At 34.9% G+C, this 24,456-nt stretch overlaps 1 protein-coding gene across 1 annotated transcript in view; it reads left to right on the top strand.

Annotated features, from left to right (window-relative positions):
• The window catches only part of SBF2 (SET binding factor 2), a 235,948-nt gene that overhangs the window by 172,138 nt on the left and 39,354 nt on the right, over positions 1-24,456 (top strand). The window contains exons 18-27 of the mRNA XM_065755333.1: positions 10,067-10,237; positions 11,453-11,715; positions 12,931-13,103; positions 13,368-13,441; positions 13,834-14,029; positions 14,849-14,976; positions 17,272-17,447; positions 18,347-18,492; positions 22,239-22,437; positions 22,848-23,044. Of these exons, the coding sequence (XP_065611405.1) occupies positions 10,067-10,237; positions 11,453-11,715; positions 12,931-13,103; positions 13,368-13,441; positions 13,834-14,029; positions 14,849-14,976; positions 17,272-17,447; positions 18,347-18,492; positions 22,239-22,437; positions 22,848-23,044 (1,723 nt within the window). The remainder of the gene's footprint in view (positions 1-10,066; positions 10,238-11,452; positions 11,716-12,930; positions 13,104-13,367; positions 13,442-13,833; positions 14,030-14,848; positions 14,977-17,271; positions 17,448-18,346; positions 18,493-22,238; positions 22,438-22,847; positions 23,045-24,456) is intronic.

Below are 24,456 nucleotides of genomic sequence, written 5' to 3'. Positions count from 1 at the left end.
TATTAATTTTGATTTTGTTTTATTACTTCCTGAAGGAATGCAGCTTGGTAGTCATATAATTGCCCTTGTGAAATTCACAAAATTTGGATATACCATTTCAGTTTTATATTTTTGTAAGGTGGCAAGTTGTAGTGTAGACTCTGCTGGTTTGTTGTTTTTGTTGGGTTTTTTTTTGAAGGTTTAGTGTGCTGCAAGACACTAAATGATCTTTTGTAAGCACCAGTTTCACCCTGTTCACTGGACACCAGGCAGAGTAAGCGAAGAGTCTCTTCCTTGCTGCTTCTGAGCCTCCTTCTCCTGTGGTCTGTCCCTTTTCAATTAAAAAGTGATGTTCTCTAGTCTGATCCTTCTGGGAAATGTTGGAGGCCAGGATTGATTTTTCTTCTTTCGTTTTTTATCCTTGTAAACTGATAAATATTGAGTAGTATTTCTATTAGATATGGATGCTAATTGTATTTTGTAGCATGCCATGAAACATTAGAGAAATACTGTGCAGAGTAGGGCTCAGTGAATTCTTCATGATGTTGCTTAGGCGTTCATGGGCATGTCTGCTCATTTGCTGTTTGTACTCCATTCTCCTACACCTTTCTCTGTAGAGAAGAAAGTAGAATTGATAGATTAACTTCTGTAAAGTCTACCAGTTTTGAGGATAAGGACATTCTTTAAAGGTGGGATTGGAAGTACTAGAGAACTTCAGGGTCGTTTATCAGATTGTATATTTTGTCATCGATCTCTTCCCAAGAGATACCCAGTTCAGATTTAATGATTTAACAGAAACATAATTGGAAATGTGCTCTCTGTTGTTTAGCATCAGCTACAAAGTCAGAGAAACTAGATGATGAAAGACTGATGTGGGAATCAGGACCATTCCTATGTCTTTATCAGGCAAATCTTACCGTTAGCATCAGCTGGAATCAGTGGAATATTGTATAGTTTAAAAAAAATGCAAAATTTGGGACTAATATCATCTTTGTTAAATTACACTGAATAGCAAACTAATTTTTATTTTAGAGTTTGTATAAATACCATTACATTGTGTTCAGTTAGTGGATGACATAGATGATTTTGAAAAGCAAAATTTGTATGTTTCTTCTTTTAACATTTGTCATTCAGAACTTGTATTCTTGCTCACCTGTGATTGGCACAGGTAACACTGATAAACAGCAGTACTTGCTGCTGAGCTTTCTGTAAAGCTAAAATATTTCTGTGGAGTTTTATCTTTCTGTACTGATAGATTTTCATCCTTACTTCTAAGTACTGTTTTTCCTTGTAGTCATTTATCTTACTCAGATGTGCTTGGGATGAACCTGCTTTTTATCATTCTCATCTCTTGAATTGTTGGCTTTAGTTTAGGAAACTTGTCCTGAAAGACCTCCTTTATTATCATGGCAAGAAGATGTCTTCTTCGGTTAGTTTTCTTCTTCCATCTTTATTCTGCCAGTTCTGATGTTATCTTAGTCCATCTGAATATTTTCTTGACTGAAACTATATTAAATAATATCATTTTCAGTAAAATTCTTTTTTAAAATCCGTTCTCATAATTTCTATGGGTGACTACTTAAATGAAAAAAAAAATGGTCTCATGTTCAAGAACAAGAACATACCTGTACAATATAGCAGATGCCATGGAAGAAACAGAACCAAAAAGAAGAAAATGTGTGTTGGCAGTAATGTAATCATTCACATGGGAGAGAAGAAATCATTTTCTGCCGTACTTCTAATGAAGATTTAAGTATCAAAAGAATTACATATTAGCTTTTCTGTTGTATTTTGCTGTTACATTATTGACAGAGCTTCTTCATATCAGCAGATATTGTAACATTTCAATTCTATTTAACAGTTCAGCCTATGATAGGATACGGTATTAACGAGAGGGGAAAATGTAAAATGGCATGATAGACGGGCATCCTTTTGCTCCTTTCAGGTAATGCTTATTTTGCAAGGAAAAAAATAGATGTTCAAGCTTTAGATGAGGTCAGTTTATAGACTTATGGAATTGATCAAACCCACCATGCAATACATTTACAGTATAAGTTATGTTTAGAAATCTGAATGTCAATTGCTTTTTCATATATCATCTGTATAACAAGTCTTCATTCAGAGATATTAGTCATCTTGCTCATAATCAAGTTGACAGACAAAATATTAAGAACTGCTTACAATTTTATCAAATGTCTATATTAGTATTATTTGCATTGCTGGGAAATCCAGGAGCCCTAATTGTGGACCACAGCAACTGGTCTTTCTCTCATGCCAAATAACACAGAGATAATTATCTCTGTCCTTCAGAATTTATGATATAAATTTGGAGTAAGTATTAATACTTGAAGCCAGACAGCTTAAGGCACGGCAGGTAAGATGTAGTACACTACTAATTTATGGATGTGACACAAAAGCAGTATTCTACTGAATTATGAGGGTGGATAATGTAGTTACTTGGTAGGTGCTCTTGAATTTGAGTGTGCTCATTGCAGAAAGTGGTGCAGTGGTAGTCACAGTTCTGTCAGTATTTCCAAACGCTCTCCCAGTCAAGTGTTTTTATTACATTCATGTAAAGATTATAATTCAGCAAATTATTTTGGTAGAAAGCAAAAGGGGTTCTTCTTAGCTGTGGTTGACTGGTTTTGTAGTACCGTAAATGTCAACGTGTCTCTGATCCCTTAATATTATAATTTGGGTAATTTGCTTTTGAATGGATACATGTCCACAGAACAGATTTTTTTTTTTGTCTTCCCAGGTAGCTCATATCTGAAGTTCATAGCTATTTTTACTTGAAAAAAATCTGGAAAATGTAAAATAAAGAAGTATTACGTGATTCATGGAATAGAGGCCACATGATTTTTATTTTTTTTTTAAGTTTGTCTTTACAAGAAATTTTGGAAGTGAATAACTGAATTACTTCAACTTTTCTCTCTTGAAGAAGCTTGCTTTCCCAGAATGGTAGCATCATGACGAATATGAAGGGAACTTTGCTATCTTCCTCAGTGGTTTGTGGCAGGAAGTAGTTGGTCAGGAAAAAAAAAAAAAAAAGGAAAAAAAACCTCATTCCCCTTCCCCTAAATAAGACAAAAAAGTGAAGATAAATGTTGCAGTAAATGCTTAGTTCTGTTACTGGGAAACTGATCCAGTATCTCGTTGAACAAACAGAACCCTTTCCATTGTATTGCCACAAGCATTGGCTTACATAATTTATAGTTGTTCCTTATTCCACTTGAAGTCATTTTCTACCAGTGACGTGGAATTCCGGTTTGGTTTGTCTGTAACAATGTTACTCATAGCCCATCCCTTTACATTATTGTTAATTCAAGGAGATATTATACCATTATATATTATATATATATACCATTATATTTCTTCATTTAGAATTTTCACCACAGAAGAATTTTTGGTAGTTTAATTAAAATCTCCATTAAAGCTTCTGATCTTAAAGGAATATTAATCTGAAGTAACTGAGTCCCATTCATTTTACGTAGCTGTACGTTCCATTTCAGTTCTCTGTCACTAACATCCAGGAGAATGGGGCATACATTTCTACATGAAAATACAATTCCTTAGTTTTTAGTGAGATCAGTTGCATTGAGACGTAATTATTTGTCATGGTTGGAATAGCAGTATTTCATATTTCTGGAAAACAACAAACGTTTACAGGTTGTGAGGGAGATGAGTGCTTATATATTTGTGCACATTGCCTGTTGTGTTGTAAATTTTCCATACTAGATATCTAATCAACACTTTAAAGTGGATGTGGCCAAATGGATTTAAAATTTATTACTTTATTCCTCCTTTCTGTATTACTAGATGCTCTATTAGTTGGGCTTTACGTTTCATGTCAGGGCATCAATAATTCAGATTCTTTGGTGAGAGGATTTGGGATTTCCCAGGGCGATAAATGCAGTCACGCAGATGCATACTGGCTGCTGAGTCACCTGATGCCAAAGGACTATGGTGAAATTTTAAACTATTTCCAAAGCTCTGTCACAATTTGAAAAACTCTTAAGATTGATTCAATGCCGCGGCTGTGAATTTGTGAAATCGGTCATCTATGTAGTAGAAGTAAAACTTGTTGAACAAAATCGTGATCTCTGTTATGAAATCAGAGTTAAGAAAAAACATAACATGATGTGTCTTTTGTTGGCAGAGAAAATGAATTAGCACATTGTCCACTTTGAATCCTACCTTACTGAACTGTGAAATTTTGAACTGGGTTGGTTGGTTTTAGTTTGGTCGCTTTCGGGGGTTTTTTTGCGCCTTGTCAATATCCATCTTTTTAGACAATTTTAATTTACCTTGTGTGATCTCCATGAAACAGAACTTTGTGAATCTTACTGCTAGTAACATACTTCTTTCTCCACAGAGGTATCGTTTAGTTTTACGTGAACCTTGGTATTAGCATACATCTGTGTCTTGAAACATATAGATATTTTGAGAATCCTCTGTCTGGCTTTAAGTAATATTTAGTAAATTATACATGATCTTTAGCAGCTTCTGGTTAAAGACAATATATATTTAGATGTTTAAGTCACTTTTGCCAGAAAACATATGCAATAAGTAAAACTCCATCCAGAATTACATCCCAATTTTGCAAAATTCTAGAATTCTATTGCCCTCTGCTGGTTCATTGTGCCCACATGTGATTTGTTAGCGCTGAGTTATGAGTGATTTGGACTTTCTTTAGTTTTCATGGTGGAATAATAGTAGATTAGTAGTCTAAGGAATCACTTGCTGCTCACACGCATTTTAAAATAGAAATTAATCAGCATACAATGCTGTCTGGCGACTTTCTGAAGGTAGGAGAGGTGGCAGATTGTTTTATTTGATATTTCTGAGGTTGGAGAATTGGAGAAGATTCTTGATATAACATTTTATATACTTGTTTTCGAAGGTAGTAAAAAGCAATAAATAAATAAAAATAATTTAAAAGCAATAAATAAATAAAAATAATTTTAAAAGTCTTTCTTATGGTTTTCTGACCTTTTCCCATATTTCAATATAATATTTTAATGTAATTTTTATGTAATTTTATATTTTAGACCAAGTAGGAAATCTATATATCTATTTTAATATTTACATATGTGTGTGTATATATATATATCACTGTTATTCATGAGGCACTCAGTCAGGCTTGAAGACATAATTATGTACACTTAAGTTTGCTTCAATATTTGTATACCACAATATAATATTAATACATGCATGGCATGACACAGTGTTGCATGCAGAGTTAATATGTAGATAAGCCTCACTCCTACAGTCAATAGTAGTGTGGTCCTCTGGGCTTGTTAGAAGTTTTTGGAATTAATCAGGTGTCGTGAGTACAGCAGACGTATAAATACCAATCTGAGTTGTAGAATATGTTTGTATGCAGAAATAATGTAATCTTGAGGAGAGGCAGTTTGTTGCCTGCGGTAAGGGGCACCTATTCATGTTATGCGATGATTGGTAATTGACTAAATGTCTGCACAAACAGCCCCAAGTAACTGTCTTGCTAAATCCTGGTTAATCTTTAAGCTTATACTTGCAGATTTCCAGGAATACTAACTAACATAGGGAGTGCTGTGCTCTCCTTTGGTATGCACAGATTAGCATGTGAATTTTGTATGTGTTGCAGTAGCTTCCTCTCTGAAGTCAAGCAGATAAACTAGTGCAGTGATTCCCTGAGAAGTGGAGGAGGAAGCTTTTATTTGCATTCAGGAGCAAACTCCTTCCCTCTCTTCCTTCCTATTCTCATCAAAAATATACGAATCAAACTGGAGACAGAAAGGGAGTTTGCCTGTAAAGGTCAGTGTTCTGGAATTAGAGTGCTCTGGAGCTTGCTCCTTCAAGACATAGACAGTGAAATATCAGATAATACCTGTGGGAGAAGAGCACATATATTCATATTGTTTTTCACTCTTCTCATTTTTTAACACGTTTTCCAATTTTGTAATGAAGAACTCTGTCCTTTGTTTTGCTTTCTTCTTTAAGCTTGTGTGATGTAGCAGATGGTGATGGATGAGTTATTGTTGGTGTAAAGCATACTTTTTTCATTTTTTCCAGAAACAGGCAATCTGATTAGTGCAGTCTCAGAAAGTTCTTGGGGCACTTGCACCTCACAGTTTTTCTGGGAGCTCTGCAAGTATCATTTTCTGAACCAGAAGTGTCCAGTGCCAGGAAATGGAGAAAAAACATCTAGGCACATACTATCTTGCTTTTGGGAGTAATGCAGATATAATGCCTGATGGCAGGAAATTGCATATAGTCACACATAGAAAAGTCCCAATTCTACCTTGTGTTTTCTCTGACTGCAGGATATAATTCCATATTTTTACATGGATGACATTTGTTTTTTTGTGTACTGTGCGTGAGAGGAGTGGGCTTTTTTTGTTGTTATGTGTCTTTAGTCTTCTGGAGAGAAGTTGGCGTACTTTGCAGAATATAACTCATTTTCTTAGCGCTATTACAATTTACACCTCTATGCTCATTTTGGCTATTACACAGACTGCTTTAGATAGAAGACTTGATCTGTTCAGAATTTTTTTTTTTTTTACTAACTTCTGGTCAGTTATTTTTTTAAGCTTAAGTCATTAAATCATCCCTTATAAGTAGGAAATCTTTTTGCTGCTTCACACTTTCATCCTGTCTGGCTGAAATTAATTATTAGTTTAGGGCAAAAGAAACTATACATGTCAGTATAGTTCGGCTGTCCAATGGAAAGCACTGCAATTCTATCTTACTTTAATCAGAGAAGTCCTGTGCAAATTTATTTCAATGCAGCAGTAAACATTGGGATCCATTTGTTGTAATAGAGTAGTTTCCACTGTTGGCTGACTAAGCACTCTCAGCGTAGAGAATATTATGCACACTTAAAGCTTTGTGGAATGCTTTGTTTTGTACCAAGAACATTTTAACACAGGGATTTTCACTGCCTCGGAGCAGCCATGCACTTCGTAAGGTTGGTATTCATACTGCTTTTTCACGAATAAATAAATGGAAACATGGTGAAAATCCAAAGCAGTTCTGCCCAAAATAATTGGCAGAGCTGTGCTGACTTTGATTCAGTGCTCTGGCCACTTCTTGGTTTTGCCATTTGTTTCAACACTTTCAGCAGGTGATGAGATCCCTCTCATCATCATATTATTTATGATAGTTTAGCTTTATAATGGATTTTCTTTCATCCTTTTGTAAACAGACTATTTTTATGTTATCTGGAAGTTAACTGTCAGTACTGATTTACGTCACTATACTTGAACATAAATCTCCGTCCCTTAAAAATTATGATTTGTACATGGTTGTTAGTAGTTTTAAATCATGAGTGAAGGTTTTGCATCTAAAAACCCCCTCGATGTTTCTGTCATATCCATACCTTTGTGAAAATAATTTGCTTCATTTTTATTTCTGGAATACTTCATGTGGACTTACAGTTACATCTATAAATTTCCATTCAAACTTTCAGACCCACTAAGGCCAGTCTTGGAGTACTATGTTCAGTTCTGGGCTTCTGAGTCTGAGAAGAGATGGGGAAACTACTGGAGAGAGTCCAGTGAAGGTCCATGAAGATGATGAAGGGGCTGGAGTATCTCACAAGGAGGGGAGAGCTGAGAGAGTTGCGTCTGTATATTTTGGAGACAAGGAAGCTCAAAGTGTGTAGGAGGGGATGGTGGATCTCATCAATGTGTGTAAAGTGAGGGTGCAAAAAGTACAGAAGCAAGCTCTTTTTGGTAGTTTCCAGTGCCAGAGCATGAGGCAGAGAGCACAAACTGGAAGACAGGAGGTTCCCTCTGAAAATTGTGGAGCACATGTTTACTGCAGGAGCTGGTGGTGACAGGGCATCCTGCTCTGTGTTGCCCTGCTTAGGCAGGGGGCTGGACCAGACACTCCAGAGACCTCTTAACCTCAACCACACTGTGATCAGTAGGAGTCTATCTGAACTGTTCTGTTCTGTGATTTAACAGTTACTTAAAAGCTGGGAGCTATTACTATGCCATCAGATACCATTTCCTGTGAGCTACCATTAACTGCATCACAACCAAAACTTGGGAGTCCAGTCTAATCAATTATCTTATGTTTCAGTCTCTATAGAATAACAGAAACCTCATTTAATGTAATTTGCATCATTCACATAGGCATTTTTTTAAGAAGTTATCATGGAATTTTGATGAAATTGCTGGATGAAATAAAATTTATCAGTTTTTGTTGATTCCAAGAATATATTTCAATTGGCTAAGTTTTAGTAGCATGTTACAAATCATTTCTTCAAATGTACCATTTCAAAGGACCCTGTCTTCGATAGGGAATGAATAAATGGCACACAATCAGGACTTTCAGTTCATGTTGTACTTGGAAGAGCATAGCGTGGAAAACACAGTTCAAAGAATTGCAAAACCAGAAATCTCTAAACCAGACTCTGAAATTTTCAGTAACGATTTGCTAGCCTTTCACCTGAGTGTTCCCTCTGCGTACTAAGGATTATATGTAGTAGCTGGTGGTACATTTGTACAATTATAAACGTGAAATGAAATAGTATTTATGCTCTAGAATAAATTGTTCTACAATGTGAACGTTAAAGTCAGTTCTACTGCTGTGCATTTTGTTATGTGTAGTATATTGAGATTGAAGGTCATTAAATGTCCAGGAATGTACTAAATTCTTCAGTTCCACCGTAGAAAGAAGCAGATATTTAGATTACGTGCTTCTTTGCTATGCACAGTTGTCAACGGTTTACGGGCTGGTTCAGCCCGGTTCTGTGATAATTGGTGTGGAGGACCCACCGACTCATGCCCTGGGAAAGGGGAAGGGGGAAAGGGAAAAGGGAGATGGGCCCAGGAACAAAACAGCTGCAACGATCTGAGGAGGAAAGCTAATTTACTAAATAAGATATCAGAAAGCAAAATAACACAATATAATACAATATAATTGGAATTGAGGCAAATGAATCAAATAAAATGAGCAAGAGTGTCCAATAAACCGAAGGCCTTACGCTAACGCTGAAGGCGGACGGCTGCAACAAACACCCACTGCTGAGCTCCATCCCGAGGGGAAGAGAACAGTCCCGTGACTGCAGACAGTTTTTATCTTTCCCTCTGAGTGGAAACACGTAAAAATGCATCACACAGTCCTCTGGGGAATGGAGTTCTTCTCTTCTGAGACAAGCATATCCATAACTATCAATCATCCACACAGCTAGAATGTTTACTCTTTAACTCCCAATACACTACATGATGTTATGATGTGGAATATCAATAATATAACAAAAATCATAAAACCATGACAACGGTGTACAACTCAGTTGTGTGCACTTCACCCATATAAAGAAAGTAAGAACATACTGTGTAAGATTGCATTCTTCATAACTGGAGTCCTTGAAATAAATTTCCTCTCCTTGTATGTGGTTGTCAGTAACATTGCTGGAAGACTAGTGCCACTTAATTAAACAGACCTACTTGAAAAAGCATGTGTTCATACCTTATGTACCAATTCTGTTTTTGCTTGAAACCTTAGTATAGATATCCAGACTCCTGTGACTTCAGGAACATCTCTGCTTAGTATTCTTTCAGGAGCTGGATTTGTGTCGTACAGTGAGGAACTTAATGATTTATCTGGTAGTTTGCTGTTGCAACAAATACAGCCCTATTGGAAGGACTCAGTTGCCATGTACGCTTCTAAGTTTCATTGCTGTAGTTCTGACTTTTAGGTAGATTAAACAATTTTCAGGTTTTAATGGCAGTTTATTTGGTGTAGGACTAAAATTTTATAATTTATTGATAAGAAAAATATTTTGTATTGTAATTGTGCTCTGTACTGTCCCCACATAATTTTCCCCATGTAGTCTCATTTTTCTACTGTGAATCAAGTAAGCGGTACCATGTATTAGGCTTATGTATAAGCTTACTGTACATTTATTTCTTCATGGGCATGAAAATTAAGATAATTTCTCTTTCCTTTATTACTGTACAAAAGATGAGGTGTGCTGCATGGTGTTTCATTGTGTACGACTGATTTGTTAAATCTTTCAGTACTCATGCCATAGGCATTAAACGAACTGAAATAATAGGAGCATTTTGTCTATTTTTCACTTTTTTTTCCCCAGAAATTAGCACCTGGAGTTAGTCAGTTTGCTTACACTTGTGTACAAGACCATCCAATCTGGACTAACCAGCAATTTTGGGAAACCACCTTTTATAGCAACGTGCAAAATCAAGTTCGTTCCCTCTACCTTACAGCCAAAGAAGACAATCATGCAGTACAACCAAGACAAAAGGTAGGAGAATATATTGTATATCAAGGCATAAAAGCTGTGCTAGTTAGTGTCCCAGTTAAACCTATGAAAGTCTCAATGTGGATGAAGAAAATGTCTATACACTTAAGTAAAGTTTTCTGAAAATAAACATTTCACTTTTAGAATATCAACTTCAAAGTAAATAAGTTGTGTGCACATAATTTTCTGAAGAAAAGGTACTTTGTTTTGCTGATATGCAAACAGCTAAATCTCCCCTTGTTGCCTTTTGTGATTTTTATGTAACACCGCTGTTTGTATAGTTTTTTCCACACCTAAAGGTGTTGATTTTTCCTGAGAGTGCTAACTTCTGATAGTGTGACAACTAGCAAAAGTTCTGTTACACTAACAGCTCAAGGCAGCAGCAGTTTTGGTGTCTAGTGTTAGACACTAACCACAAACAACCATGTACCAAATCAACCAAACTCTAGTCTGGTTTCTGTTAATTGGTATTGTCTGCTTTTTCAAAACCATTTTCTTAAACTCTCTCACATGTTTGTATGTTAAATTAGCTGAACTTTACTTAGTATAAAGAAACATATGTAGTATGCTGCATTCTTTAATAATTTAACAGCATCATCAGTGTTGGCTGCCAGATTTTTTAATTCTAATTTTGTCAGGCTTCATTGCAATTTGGCTACATGCTATCTACCTGGTTTGTTTGAAGCAAATGCTGGAATTGGTCTCCAGCATGCTAAGGCATGAATGTTTCAGCTCATCTGGAAACTGTATGTAAAAGCATCAAAATTTTGATGAACATCCTCAAAATTTAGAGAATATCATATGCATCAAGTAATCAGCTGTATATGATTGACGTTTACTGTTATGCAAGCTAAGTAGAAAAATTAAGGAGAGCAGTTGCATAAAAATCAGTAAACTACTCTGAAAAAACATAAAATGTTATGTAGCATAAAACATCTATAAAGAGATTATGTTATTTAGTTAGACGTGTTCACATTATGCTATGCTGCTATGTTAGTTGTGCATTTGAGTAAGCTACCTTCAATCCTTCAAGCTGCTATAATTATACTCTTCTTAAACCCTGCTGCATGTAGCTAATTGCTTTTTAAATGTATACATAATTTAAATAATGGAATAATTTAAATAAGCAATTTAATTTTAAAAAGCTTTGACTAAACATTTTTTTTACTAAACTTTGTTTTTGTTACATAGCTTAGTGTGTATTTGTTTGTCTTCTAGGAGAAAAATTCTGTAGGTCCAGACCAGGATAAGACAGCAATGGATCTGGCTGCGGAGCAGTTGCGATTGTGGCCAACTCTTAATAAACAAACTCAACAGGAGCTAGTCCAGAATGAGGAAAGTACAGTTTTCAGTCAGGCAATTCATTTTGCTAACCTCATGGTCTACCTGCTAGTACCACTAGATACAAGTAAGAACAAGTTATTGAGAGCATCAGCTACTGGTGACTGGGAGAGTGGAAGCAACAGTATTGTCACAAACAGGTGGGTACACACTGGTAATCTGCCATTTTGTGGTGCTATTTTTGAAAACGTACTAGTTTTCAGGTCTTAAGTACCATATTATTTCAATATCTACTCTTCAAATTCATTAATTTCAAGATAATTAATTAAGGGCAGTGGAAATCTAACAATTCCTCTCAAATGGTAAAACTTTATCTGAGCTAATTTACTGCCACTTAAAGGGAACACAAGAATGTTATTCTTCTGTAAGAATTTTAGTCTGGTAACATGACTGTTGAATAAAAAACTAGGGTGTGATGAGAAAGAATGTTAGTTTTTCTGTAAATTGAAAAAAAAACCTTCATGAACCTTAAGTCAAAAAAACATATGTATAACATCCTTAAGAACACAGTTTCTGTGCTGCTGCAGCTTCAAGTGAGAAAGACACTGAGGTCAGAAAGATGATTGTACTGCTGGGACAAATATTAGATTGTTAAGGAGTCAGGATGATTGTAAAGAGAATTAGTTTACTTAGCACACAAATTAGGATTTCATAACAAGGCTTTTTTCCTCACTGTTTGTTGTCTTTATTATCAACTATGATCAATCAAAATTCCCATTTGATAAAATTGTGGAACACTGTGAGGCCTCTGACATGTTGAAAATAATGTTTGAGAGTCCAGCTCCCTTCGACTAATTTTCTGCTGACAAAACACTTCTAAAATCAGGCATGTAGATTGTGGCATATGTATGGATTTGACCCTTACTACTGTTTGCGGGGAGTGTTTTCAGATATTTGAAGTACATCTCCCACTGACTTGCTTGTATTTTCTAGCTGATGCAACAAAAACTGAGGTTTGGTTTTTTTGCTTTTGAATACTTTATTCTACAGCAATAGCATTTAAATTATCTTTATGTATGTAACCAAAGCATCTAGTTGTATTTTATCATGGGTTGTAAATAACCTACCTAACTCTCTGATAAAGGGAAGACACAAAGATTACTTGTAGGCAACTGATGCTTTTTTTTTCTCTTGTTGACTGTGCTGCAGCAGATTCATGGAGGCAAATCTCTCCTGTATTGTCATGCTGTTCTGACATTGTTAATGGTAGAGGGAATACAGTGTAATTTATGGTATTAGCAAATCTTTAGAAAAAGGTGCCACTAAGGTGTGTCCTACCTAGGTTTCATATATGCTTCACCAGCTGAATTTTTCACAATTGAAATGTCTTTTTTTTTTTTTTTTAATGCCCGTAGTATTGCAGGAAGTGTTGCAGAGAGTTATGACACTGAAAGTGGATTTGAGGACTCTGAGAACAACGATGTTGCAAATGCAGTCGTACGCTTCATCACCAGATTTATTGACAAAGTTTGCACAGAGAGTGGAGTTACACAGGATCACATCAAGGGTCTTCATTGCATGATACCTGGTAAGGGTTGTAATGAAAATGTGCATTTGTAGTCTTAAAGTTTTTCTTTTTTTTTTCTTCTGATTAAAGAAATACACAATTTAGTTAATTTCCGTGGACATAGAAGATAAGATTTTTTTTTAATCTATAATCACTGTTGAATTTCAACTAACTATTTCCTTGATGGTTATATTTGAGAATTTTGGAGTATCGGATTTCCAATTCGATTGCAACCTTTTCTTTCATATTATGCCAGACTTCATTTGTGGTATTACTGATTTCCAGGCATTGTAGCAATGCACATAGAGACTCTGGAGGCTGTCCATCGTGAGAGTAGAAGGCTTCCACCAATACAGAAGGCAAGTATTATGAAACATGTTTATATTCTTTGCAAGTATTAGAATTATGCAGTTTAGTCATCTTTCTTTTTATTTTCCTCTTCATAATGTTAGGAGGAAACATCAAAACATTGTAAGAAAAATTCCACCAGTGATAAATAAAATGCTTGGCTTTGGTCTCATGAAATATGAACTTACAAAGCTATTAGAGCCAAATTTTTGATCATAAACATGCTGTCGCATACCCGCTGTTTTTTGAGACCCATTCCTCTTAGTTGCATCCAAACTCCATCTCCCATCTTTGGAATTAGTCACATAACAAATTTGTTTTGAATCTTTTTACACCAAATATAACTAGGCTTAGGTATAACACTGGTATCCATATCATACTTACACTGTTTTATTTGCATCAGCCCAAAATTCTGCGACCAACTTTACTGCCAGGAGAGGAATTTGTTTGTGAAGGTCTCCGAGTGCTTCTGGATCCTGATGGCAGAGAGGAAGCTACAGGAGGACTGCTTGGAGGTCCTCACATCCTCCCTGCTGAAGGAGCTTTGTTCCTTACTACCTACAGAATTATATTTAAAGGCACTCCTCATGATCAGCTGGGTAAGAAAAACTCAAAAGTGATAAAACTCTTCAGATAGATAAAACTTGGAGCTGACTTGTCCACCTAATTGAGCATCAGCATCAAAATGCATCTACTTCTGAGAGTAATATTTCATGGTGATCATATTGGGATGGTCTTTTATTATAGGTTTTTACACTAGATGTGACTATTTTTAGTTTTTTAACCTAACTATAATCTATTTCTTCACTTAAAACAGCATATGTACTGTCTGTTATCTGTGACTTCCACTACTTCTTTTCATTCAACAATTTAGTTGGTTTTTTTTATAGCTGCTGGAGGTGTGTAAAAGGAAAAAAAAAGTTAGTAATCTCCTTAAAATTATTAAGCATTGTTTTTAATATATTTTAAATGGTAATTTTTCATCTTTTGATATATGCCATTTCTAAGCAAATTGAATTGTCTGTTAGAAGTATTTTATCTTTTTTGTAAAGAAGTCAGTATATAACTTTCATTGTTTATAAGCTGCATAATGCGGTATGAACATGAATTAAGTTTGAACTGTTTATTGAGCCTTTCCCAAACTAGGTTTTTGGGGTGTTTTTCCAACATGCAGAAAAACTCAGTGTTTTTCCAACTATCCAAACAGACGTTAAGCAGAAAAATGTTTCAGATTATAGATAATACTTGGGGATTTATCAACTTTTTCAGTGTTTTGCATGAAATTAATTATGAACAGTTATTTTCCTATTGCTTTGTGTATCATGACTCCTGTCTGTTCAGCGTACAGTGTGATGAAAACAGATCTGGTTATGTGATCAAACAAGTATCTATAAATGTTATAATTCTGTGGTTCTCAGTGGGAGAGCAAACAGTGATGCGGAGCTTTCCTATTGCATCTGTAACAAAGGAGAAGAAAATCACTATACAAAACCAGCTGCAGCAAAGTATGCAGGAAGGATTGCAGATTACTTCAGCTACCTTTCAGGTAAAAGGAAGTTTTGTGAAATTTATGTGAGGTAACCAGCTCAAAATACTTGTGAGCAGTGCTTTCTTGTGATATTTATGAAGAGTTCAGTGTCCTGCTCTGTTAAGTCAATAGAGAATGTGTTGATGTGTAGTCCTGTCGTAGAATCTCTCCCCCTTTTTTTTTTTGTCTCATTTTAAACAGTGTTACTCTTTTCGTATTTGATTTCTTTCTTAACTCACCTTTCTGCTGTGGATCCAGTAGAGGGCTACTTTGAATCCAAAATATCTTCATGTGGGTAAGCAGAGGCCAGGCAGGCCAGTGGAAATGCATATTCTCTCTTCACCAGATACACAGAAAGAATATGGCAAGGATATAAGTTTTGCCTTTCAAGACTTCTCACCCTACTGATTTTCTGAGGCAATTCATAACAGAGGGTCACAGTACATCTCATATGGAATCTGCCCTTCCATAAATCTTTAGTGTAGCCATCTATAGCCGGAACCAGTGGGCTTCTATGTGAAATATCTTGTCTTTTGCACAGATTCGGGTATTTTCCTGTCTTTACAAGAACCCTCAACGCTTTCAGTATTTTCAGAAGCATCTGTTGTGTGGCAGTTGATGGAGATGGACTTGTAAGAATGAGGAGTAATTAGTTCTCTTAAGCATTCTCTGAATTATTCTTACTGGTGGTAATCTAATATGTGATCAAATCCCAAGAGATCAAAAGTTGAAGACAAAGGATTTTATATCACAGACTGAAAGCAGACTTCAGAGTTTAAGATGTGAACTATATTCTCAGGTTAGCTAACCGTGGAAACATGTTTTCTTTGGGAGTAGTCTCTTTTCAACATTTAAAAATGAAATGTATTGTTATGTTACTAGTCCCTTAGAAAGTGAACATTATTTAATTATCTTTCAATATCATGTTCAAAAGCATAAGACTAGGAATGCAAAAAAGTAAAACAAATTAGAAAAAGTTGTTCTTATGGACTTCTGATTGGACTTTCTGACAACTTCTGTTTTCCAGAATTTTTTTTACCAGGATACTTAGCATACTTCAATGATGTGCTAAATGCAGGCATAGCTCAATGCTTTTAGTGCTGGATTCTGGTCAAACATCATCCCTGCTTTTGTTTAGCATAGTTTAATGTTAAGTTATGAAAATAAAAACAATCAGCAAATGGTTTACTTTTGTTTCCTTTCTAACAGATAGAGGTCAATACAGTATGAAATAGCAAGCCTCGTCTTTGTTTATTAATTAGGAATTTCAGAGTGTTTTGGCTGCAGTTATACTATTTGATGTCTTTGAAAGTTTCTATCAGGGTAACCCCTGAAGATTCAAGCACTCCTTTCAAGGAGCTCTTTGAACAACAGAGTAATTATTAATCATTTGGAAAATAATTACGGAACAGAACAAGTGAAATTAAAAAAAAAAAACATGGAGAAATCCACCTACTAGATGACAAGACAACTAAATGGTGCATAGGTATGCAGTCAAAAATAAAGCTCTAGGATATTTCTTTGTTTGCTTTTTCCATAGTCTTCAAGTTTGTTTGGGCCGTGTTCCAGATTCCCAGTTTTCTCTCCATTTTTTTTTAATTCCTTTTCTCCACAGAGCTGACTATCATCCTTTTTACTGAGGATGATAGAGACATATATGTGTGTATTTAGAAAACTTTTTAAAAAGGATTTTTAATTAGATAAATAGATCAGTTTGGATTAGCATGGGTTTAATTAATTTCCAAGGACCAGATTTCATTGTTATGCTTTATTACTAGCTGTTTTCATGCTTTTCAAGGTGAGGCAAAAACTGGAATAGCTAAATAATGGAAATGTAATGGTTATGATATATGAATGCTGGATTTGTTGCTTTGCTTAGAGTACCTTACTGATTTTACTTCCCTGTATGTACCAAATCTGATAACATGTTTCTGAACTGAGCTGTCCCATGTGACTAGCACTTTAACTGTTTGTTTTGTTGTGAATATTCTAGTGCCAATACATTCACTTAGATTACCCAAAATATTTTGTGTTTGGTGTTATGAGAATTCCAGATGCTTCATGGTGAAAATATCTTAGTATTACAACATCGGTACTAAAAGCAAGTAGAAGAATGAACAAGCTGTATAATATCCCTCAAAATCATACATACTGATAAGATATACTTACATACATGTATTTGTATTTTCTGATGTGCACTGTATTGCATAAGTATGAGGATTTTGTTAATATATTTTAGAATCTTCAATTTCTTTAATCCTGGCAATTTATTTATTTGTTAAGTTCCTGACGTGCCCTGTCTTTAATATGCAGTTAATTAAAGTAGCGTTTGATGAAGAAGTCGGTCCTGAAGTGGTGGAAATATTTAAGAAACAGCTGATGAAGTTCCGTTATCCTCAGTCTATCTTCAGCACTTTTGCATTTGCAGCTGGACAAACAGCACCACAGATCATTTTACCAAAGCAAAAAGAAAAGAACACTTCATTCCGGTATATTTATCCCTCTTCTATCACTGATATTCTTGTTTACATCTAGTCAAATTCCTTGAGTAATCGGACAGATTTTCAGAACTCCAGAGCATCTAGTTAGTTTTACTTTCCTGAGAACTTATTAAATGATGCTCTCCGTCTTTTAATGTTTACTGAGTAAAAGGTAGGTTGACATTAAATGTATTATTTATCCAAACTTATTGCTGAAGCATTTTTGAACAAGTATCTCATTAAATTTTTGAGTACAGGCAATGCTAATAACATATTCAGTTATGTGAACTATGCCAACGTAAAAAACAGAGGTCTTCTGTATTAAATTACCTAATGTAGACTAGAATTCATTTTACCCTTTCTAGAGTCTATATAGTTGTCCTAGTATTATTTAATCATGTAGAGTTTTAGCTTTGGGTTCTCTCTTAAACGTTACATTATACATTAAATTTTACTAGACTAGACTGATAATTGTTTAGTACCCCTGAAAGTGGTACTTTCCTTGATTCTACGTTGATTATTGTATTGTTGACAAAGAGAAGCAGAATTCTGAACTAGTCATGGAATGTTAAAACCTTAAGGTTATTTCTATCTTTCTTGCCTTCACTCTGTCAGGTTCATGGATCTATCACATTGCTAGCAAAATACATATACCTAAAGAACTATTATGGGTGCCTATTCAGTATTTTATGTGTTATAGGCATGAATGACTCTCAAAGTAATAAAAGTGGCATTTAAAAATTAGTATAGGAAGTAATTTTTCTGATAGTTCTAATTTTGATGTAAAATGAGAAATAGAAATGTGTTTTCTTTGAGTAAGTTAGTTCATCATAGTGAGCGTGCTATTGAGAAGATCTGTATCTGTCTTTTAAAATACTCTTTTTTTTTTTTTTGCTATGAATTTATAGTACTTTCTCAAAAAGCATTGTGAAAGGAGCAAAACGTGCTGGGAAGATGACAATTGGTCGCCAGTATTTATTAAAGAAGAAGACAGGCACAATAATGGAAGAAAGAGGGAATCGTCCAGGCTGGAATGAAGATGATGATGTATCTGGTAATAGTAAAACAGTTTCCATTTTTTGTTGTTAATATATGTATCCTGTCGTGCTTCAATTTCAATGTGTTAGGTGTGTTATGTCTTTGAGAAGAAATTGCAGTCTTCCTAGACAGGAAAGAGAAGGATTTCAAGTAGTGCATCGATTGAGTGTTTTCATTTGTGATGACCAAACATATAGATTAAAAGAGGAAGCCAACTTCATTCTGTGATAAAGTAAAAGATACTTTTTTTCAAATTATCAAACTATTTTCATGTAATGTCTTTAGAAAGCCAGACATTGCTTTGTCGGTAATGAGAAAGCAGAAATTGGCAAAGTTCAAGAAACAAGTATTATAGGCAGATTTTGTGTATGTGGAAAGGATGAGTGATTTTTAAAGACAGCAGAAGACATTATTACTCAAAATGCCATTTTCCAAACTTTGGTTGAAAGGAATTTGAGACAGAGTTAGAAAGTGGTTTGGTCACGTTGTATAGTGTAATGGTGTGGAGTTTGACTTTCTTCCAAATACCTCTTTTCCTACCATGTGCTGCTGTCAGTATATCCTTATCTGGACTAGTGCTAATTTATAATAATCCACTAGAGGGAACCAGATTCTCCTGTACATTAACAGGTATTGTTTTGTCACACCATTCTTTCTTCTTTTGTGAAAAGAAAAATAACAGGGAAAAAAAAAAAAGGTGGCATTTCAAATAATGAAGTGTTTATGTAACACTAATAATTTCTTCAAAACATCTAATAAAACAAATTTGCCTTCTGGATATTTAGTCAGCTAGAAAGGATAACTTATGTGCAGATGAATACAAGTTCTCTAACAACAAATGGTGTTACTGCACATTCTCCGTTCTCTCCCCAAAGAGAAAAGGGTCATTCCAGGAAAGCTGAAAAATATTGATCTTCTTCATTCATTCCAGATAAATATGGTGGGAAAAAAAGGCAGAAAAAAAAGATTATGAAATACAGAATGTCTTTACACAGCTGAAAAGTTACATTCTTAATTGAATTTCCAGCCTCTTCCTTAAGTGCTGAGTTAGGATGTGTTCTAATGTTGTGGAATCTTCAGTTCAGAAGGAATTCTGCAAGCCGAGCCTGTCTTGGGTGTGATTTTGTGTCCATTACTCAGAGAGACCAAGCATAATCAAGCCTGTGTGTTCATACTTCTCACGATAATGAAGAAATTCTAAGAGTTTCTGCATTGCCTGTGTACAAAACAACTATAATCCTGTGTGAGTGCATAAATATTAGTGACAGTCACTTTTTCCCCTCCTCAACAGAAGTACAAAAAGTTAAATTGTGAGGCTTCCTACCTGCTGCTTTCCAGATGTCGTGACTGGGTATGCGATAGGTGATCAAATTGTGACAGCTCGCTTTTCTCTCCATGCTGTACTGTAGTACTCCTCATTTCAGATACAGTACAAATAACCATAGAAAATCTGGCATTCAATCACTGCAATTTGTTTTATACTGATTGCTGCGAATTATTGCTTGTTTGCAAGTCTTAAAAACCAAAGTTTAGAGAAATATGCAGCTATACCAACAATGAAAGGAGCAGAATTATCTGCAGCAGGTGATGCATTGTCTTGTAAAAAGAAGCATTAAACACAGGGGTGGACGGAGCTTCAGGAGGTCATGTACTCCAACTCTGATCTAAGGCAGGAGCAACATACTTTTTATGTTCTTTGCAAATACATATTTTTTTCTTAGCTTTCCAAGCTGAAGATTCCACAGCTCTAGGCCATTTATTCTGATACTTTCACCATCTGTAATGCTAGAGAATTACAAGAAACTTTCTGATGTTCTGACCTAGATTTCTCCTTGCCACATTTTATATGCTTCGCTTTTTTTCTTTTGCCATGTACATGTAGAAGGGATGATGCCTTTAATTTCAATTGCAGTTTTTAGTGTATTTTATGGAATATTGTAACATTCCTTTCTCTTTTCCTTTGTGGATATTATCTGTAGTTCTTTTCAGCCATTCTTATTTCTCGTCATAGAGTTCTGAGTATCTCCATCTCTTTTCTCTAGGTTGTCTTTAACTGGTCCACATATAACTTCAGTTTCATTTTCAGAATTAGGCACAGTACTCTAGATAAAAGTTGTTGCTAATGAACAACTGGGATATTTTCCCCCTCCATTGCCTCCTAATCTTTTTTCAGCGAATTTTGAATTTACTATTACTAAAATCTATTTGCTGTGGGTGATCATAGTGATATATTCCAGAAAATAGAAGGCTGTCTGTAAAACATGCTTATACAAGCAGTCATATCTCAAGAAGAGTAGAACAGAAGGTCTCTTCCTCATTTGTTCAAATGTTTCAAAACAAATGAAAACAAAAGGCATTTAGAACTTGAGATAGAAGAGTATCTTCCCTTTTCATGTTAACAACAATGATATGAGCTCTTATAATCTCTTTCTTTTTGCACCTATGGGGAAATGATTTGTAAATTGTGATCTCTAATCTACGTTCATTTAGGGAAGAAAAAAAAATTTGAAAAATGCACCCTTATCTAAGACAGTTATAGCATTCAAAACTGTTAAATAATGAGCTTCTATATCCCCTAAAGTAAAATTATTTCAAAATCTTGTTTAATTTGTTTCTTGTGAATTTCATAGTTTTAGATACTTCAGAACTTCTTTCTTCTTCAGGACAAATATGAAAATGTAGAAAAAGAGGAGATACCCATAGCATTAAAGTCTTCATTATTTAGCTCAGATAGGGAGTAATTATTTTTGTATGATGCATTACGTGGGCAGTAAAATTATTCATGTAGCTTTTATGCTAATATGTATGAAAAGCAGAAGTATCTAAAATGTACTTCTGTACATTCTCAATGTTGTCTACTGACAGTTAAGTTTTAATTGTCTTAGTTTTCAAGAGCAGTTTTAATCTTCCATTTTATAAAGTCCTGTTTAAATCTTTATATACTTTTCAGTGCCAAATTTTTAAATAAATACTTCCTCTAATATGTACATACTTAAATGCTTGAGGTGAATGGTAGCAACTGATACACACTGCAAACAGTAAATTTGTTTCCAGTAATTGGAAGTAGTGAAGTGTTCTTAACAGGCAGGTGGCAGATTTTGTACAAAGACTTTGCTTGACTTGAATTTCTGCATAGTTTGAACTTGTGACATGGTTTTCATCTCATGATTAAAGGTTTTTCTGCTTTGGAAAATGAACCTGATGTGCATGGCTGAAGAAAGTTGCTGACATTGAAACTGAAGCATTAAGAAGCCAACATTCACCAATTCATGGCAGAAATATTTTTAATTTAAAACCAACTTTAAATAGCTTTTTACATCTTTTGAAGATAGTTTAAAAGAATTAGATCCATTTTATCTTGGATGATTCATGAATTTGTGCTCATTTTTAATGGTTCTGTCTCGTGCGTTTTCATACAGCAGTTGTGAGTTCAACTTGTTTGAATAAACATACTAGTGCAAGCAATATTGCCTCAGTTCTGTTCAAATGATTGTACAAGAGACCTTTTTCTGGGATTTTAGCGTGAGAGAGGTGTCAGCCATGCCGACTGCTAGGGTAGTACGTAGCTGTGAGAAGAACTGAGGTTTCTTGACTGAAGTGTTATTATGTTGCTTATAATTTCTGTAAACTGTAGTTTATGTTTATTAGTGCTTTTTGTTGATAATCAACAGTAAGACAAAGAAATAGTAAGTTCAGAAAACAACATTGTTTTTTATAACTGCTGACCTTAACAGTAGCAAACTCAAAGATTTTTAACTTAAGTTTCAGATGACAGTGAGCTGCACACAAGTGGTACCCTAAAAGCATCAGAGAAGTCAACAATGGAGCAATTAGTAGAAAGAGCCTGTTTCAGAGACTATCAACGTTTAGGACTAGGAACCATCAGTAGTAATACGTCTCGCTCAAAACTGGAATACTTAAGAATAACTGCACTGAACAGAATGTATTCACTTTGCCGAAGGTGAGTTTACCAGTTCTGATGTGTGTTCGAAAGTAAAAATGATGTGAGCACAGTGAGGTGGGTAGGTGGTGTGTTTCAGCAGTGATGACAGTGACAGTGGGTCATCTCTGCTGGTCCAGGCTGTCATGAGAGTATCACGAAAGCTGTTGCTTTTGGCTGGTGAAAATGCATAGCTAATGGTGGTGACTATGTTGAAAAATGGTGCTTTATAGCTGAGAATTTGCTCTGTCAAGTAGTGTTAATGTGCTCTTGGTATCTCTTGGAGTTTCCATAGAAGTATAGGAGGCATTACTTTCGGAGCATTCATACATGAAGCCTGTAATTTTAGGTTTTGGTTTTTATTCACTGTTTACAAATTTGAGAGCAGATTTAATTGTTGCTCTGTCATTTTTTGTTTGTTGTCAATGCAGTTATCCTGGGCTTCTTGTAGTACCTCAGTCTGTTCAGGACAGCAGTTTGCAAAGGGTCGCTCGCTGTTACCGTCACAATCGCCTACCAGTTGTGTGTTGGAAAAACACAAAAAACAGTTCTCTACTACTTAGATCTGGGGGCTTCCATGGAAAAGGTGTTGTTGGCCTCTTCAAATCCCAAAACACACATACTACAGGTAAGCCGATACAGCCAGGTTTTATTTATATATTCCTAAACTAAAAAATGTGTGTGTATATATATATTAGTTTATAAAACATATGTGTGTGTGTGTGTGTATATATATATTAGTTTATAAATACTTTCTGGAGGAAATCAGAGAGATGGTTTCATCAGAATTCCCAGGATATAGATGGTTTTCTGATATTGTTATAGTTAAGTATCACTGATGAATGTCAGGAATCAGACCCTGAATGGTATGAAGGTCGTTCAAAAATGTCACTTGAACTAATCTGAACAAAGATGATATGTAAACCAGAAAGTAACCAGAAAATCTCAAGTAAAAGCTGCCTCCTCCCAAATGCAGTGTCTCAGAGAATAAAGTATCTTATTTTCTAATAATCCCCCATTCACCTTCATTTATCTTTTTACTTTACACTGGTTGATCTAATGTATGTAGTCACTTTTAATAAAGTATTATATAAAATTCCAGGGTGAACATGATGCATTAGATTTTTCTGATGTCTTTCTGTGTAATATTGGTTTAATTTTTATCTTTCTTTTGTAAAGCATACATCTGAAAGATTCTCCTTGGGGTCTTTTATTAATTAAATATTTGTCAGACTAGTTAAATTTTCAGAAGAATATAACATATTGGGGCAAAATAAGTTTTGGAAAGTGCATTAGTCAAATTTCTTTATTCACCTGCAATATGTAGGACATTTCTTGTGGCTGCCTGGATTTCTATGTCTTATAGTGATAGTGTCTTGGGAGTTAATTTCATGCCAATGGTCAATTTGTTACGTGTTTGTATAGTTTATCCTAGAGAATTTTTCAAAAACACTTCTCAAGCACTCTGTGCAAATAAGTGCAAGTTGGATAAAAGTAGATTGAAGACTCGTAACAGAAGGTAGTTCGTTTTACAAAGTCCTTCGAGTGAAGTTTTGCTTCATAGAATATCTTTGTGAAACCATCATTTTTATTATGTGTAAAGAGTAGTTATATGACACATTATTTAGATATATGGTTGTTTTGTTGTTTGTGTGTGTGTGTATCAAATTCACCTTAAAAATCTCAGAATTGCAGAGATGTTACTAGAAAATCATTTTTTTGCTTCAGACCGTGTCTTGACTGACTGTTAATGTTAACTTTTGAATCACAAGTCTGAACATTGAGTAATATACTATTTTGAGTAATATAGTTTTGGTTTGGTGCATCTCTTTTCTGGTCTGTGTGAATGTATTTTAGTTGGAAGAGGAAGGTAAGACGTATACTTTATCTAATTATAAAACTTCTTGTTTCTTCAAAAGATTCTTAAAATGAGCCAGTGAAGTACTAGCAATAATTTAAACAGTGATTGCCAAACTTTAGCTTTTCTAGTTGCTCCATAGCCTTTAGATGTAAATCTGAAGCAGGATAATTCAAATGCTG

This window comes from Cyrtonyx montezumae, unplaced genomic scaffold, assembly GCF_038088225.1.
Source record: "Cyrtonyx montezumae isolate F1298 unplaced genomic scaffold, pur_monq_1.0 scaffold_10, whole genome shotgun sequence".
In the NCBI taxonomy this organism is placed as follows: Eukaryota; Metazoa; Chordata; class Aves; order Galliformes; family Odontophoridae; genus Cyrtonyx; species Cyrtonyx montezumae.
This window is presented reverse-complemented; position numbering and strand designations above follow the sequence as displayed.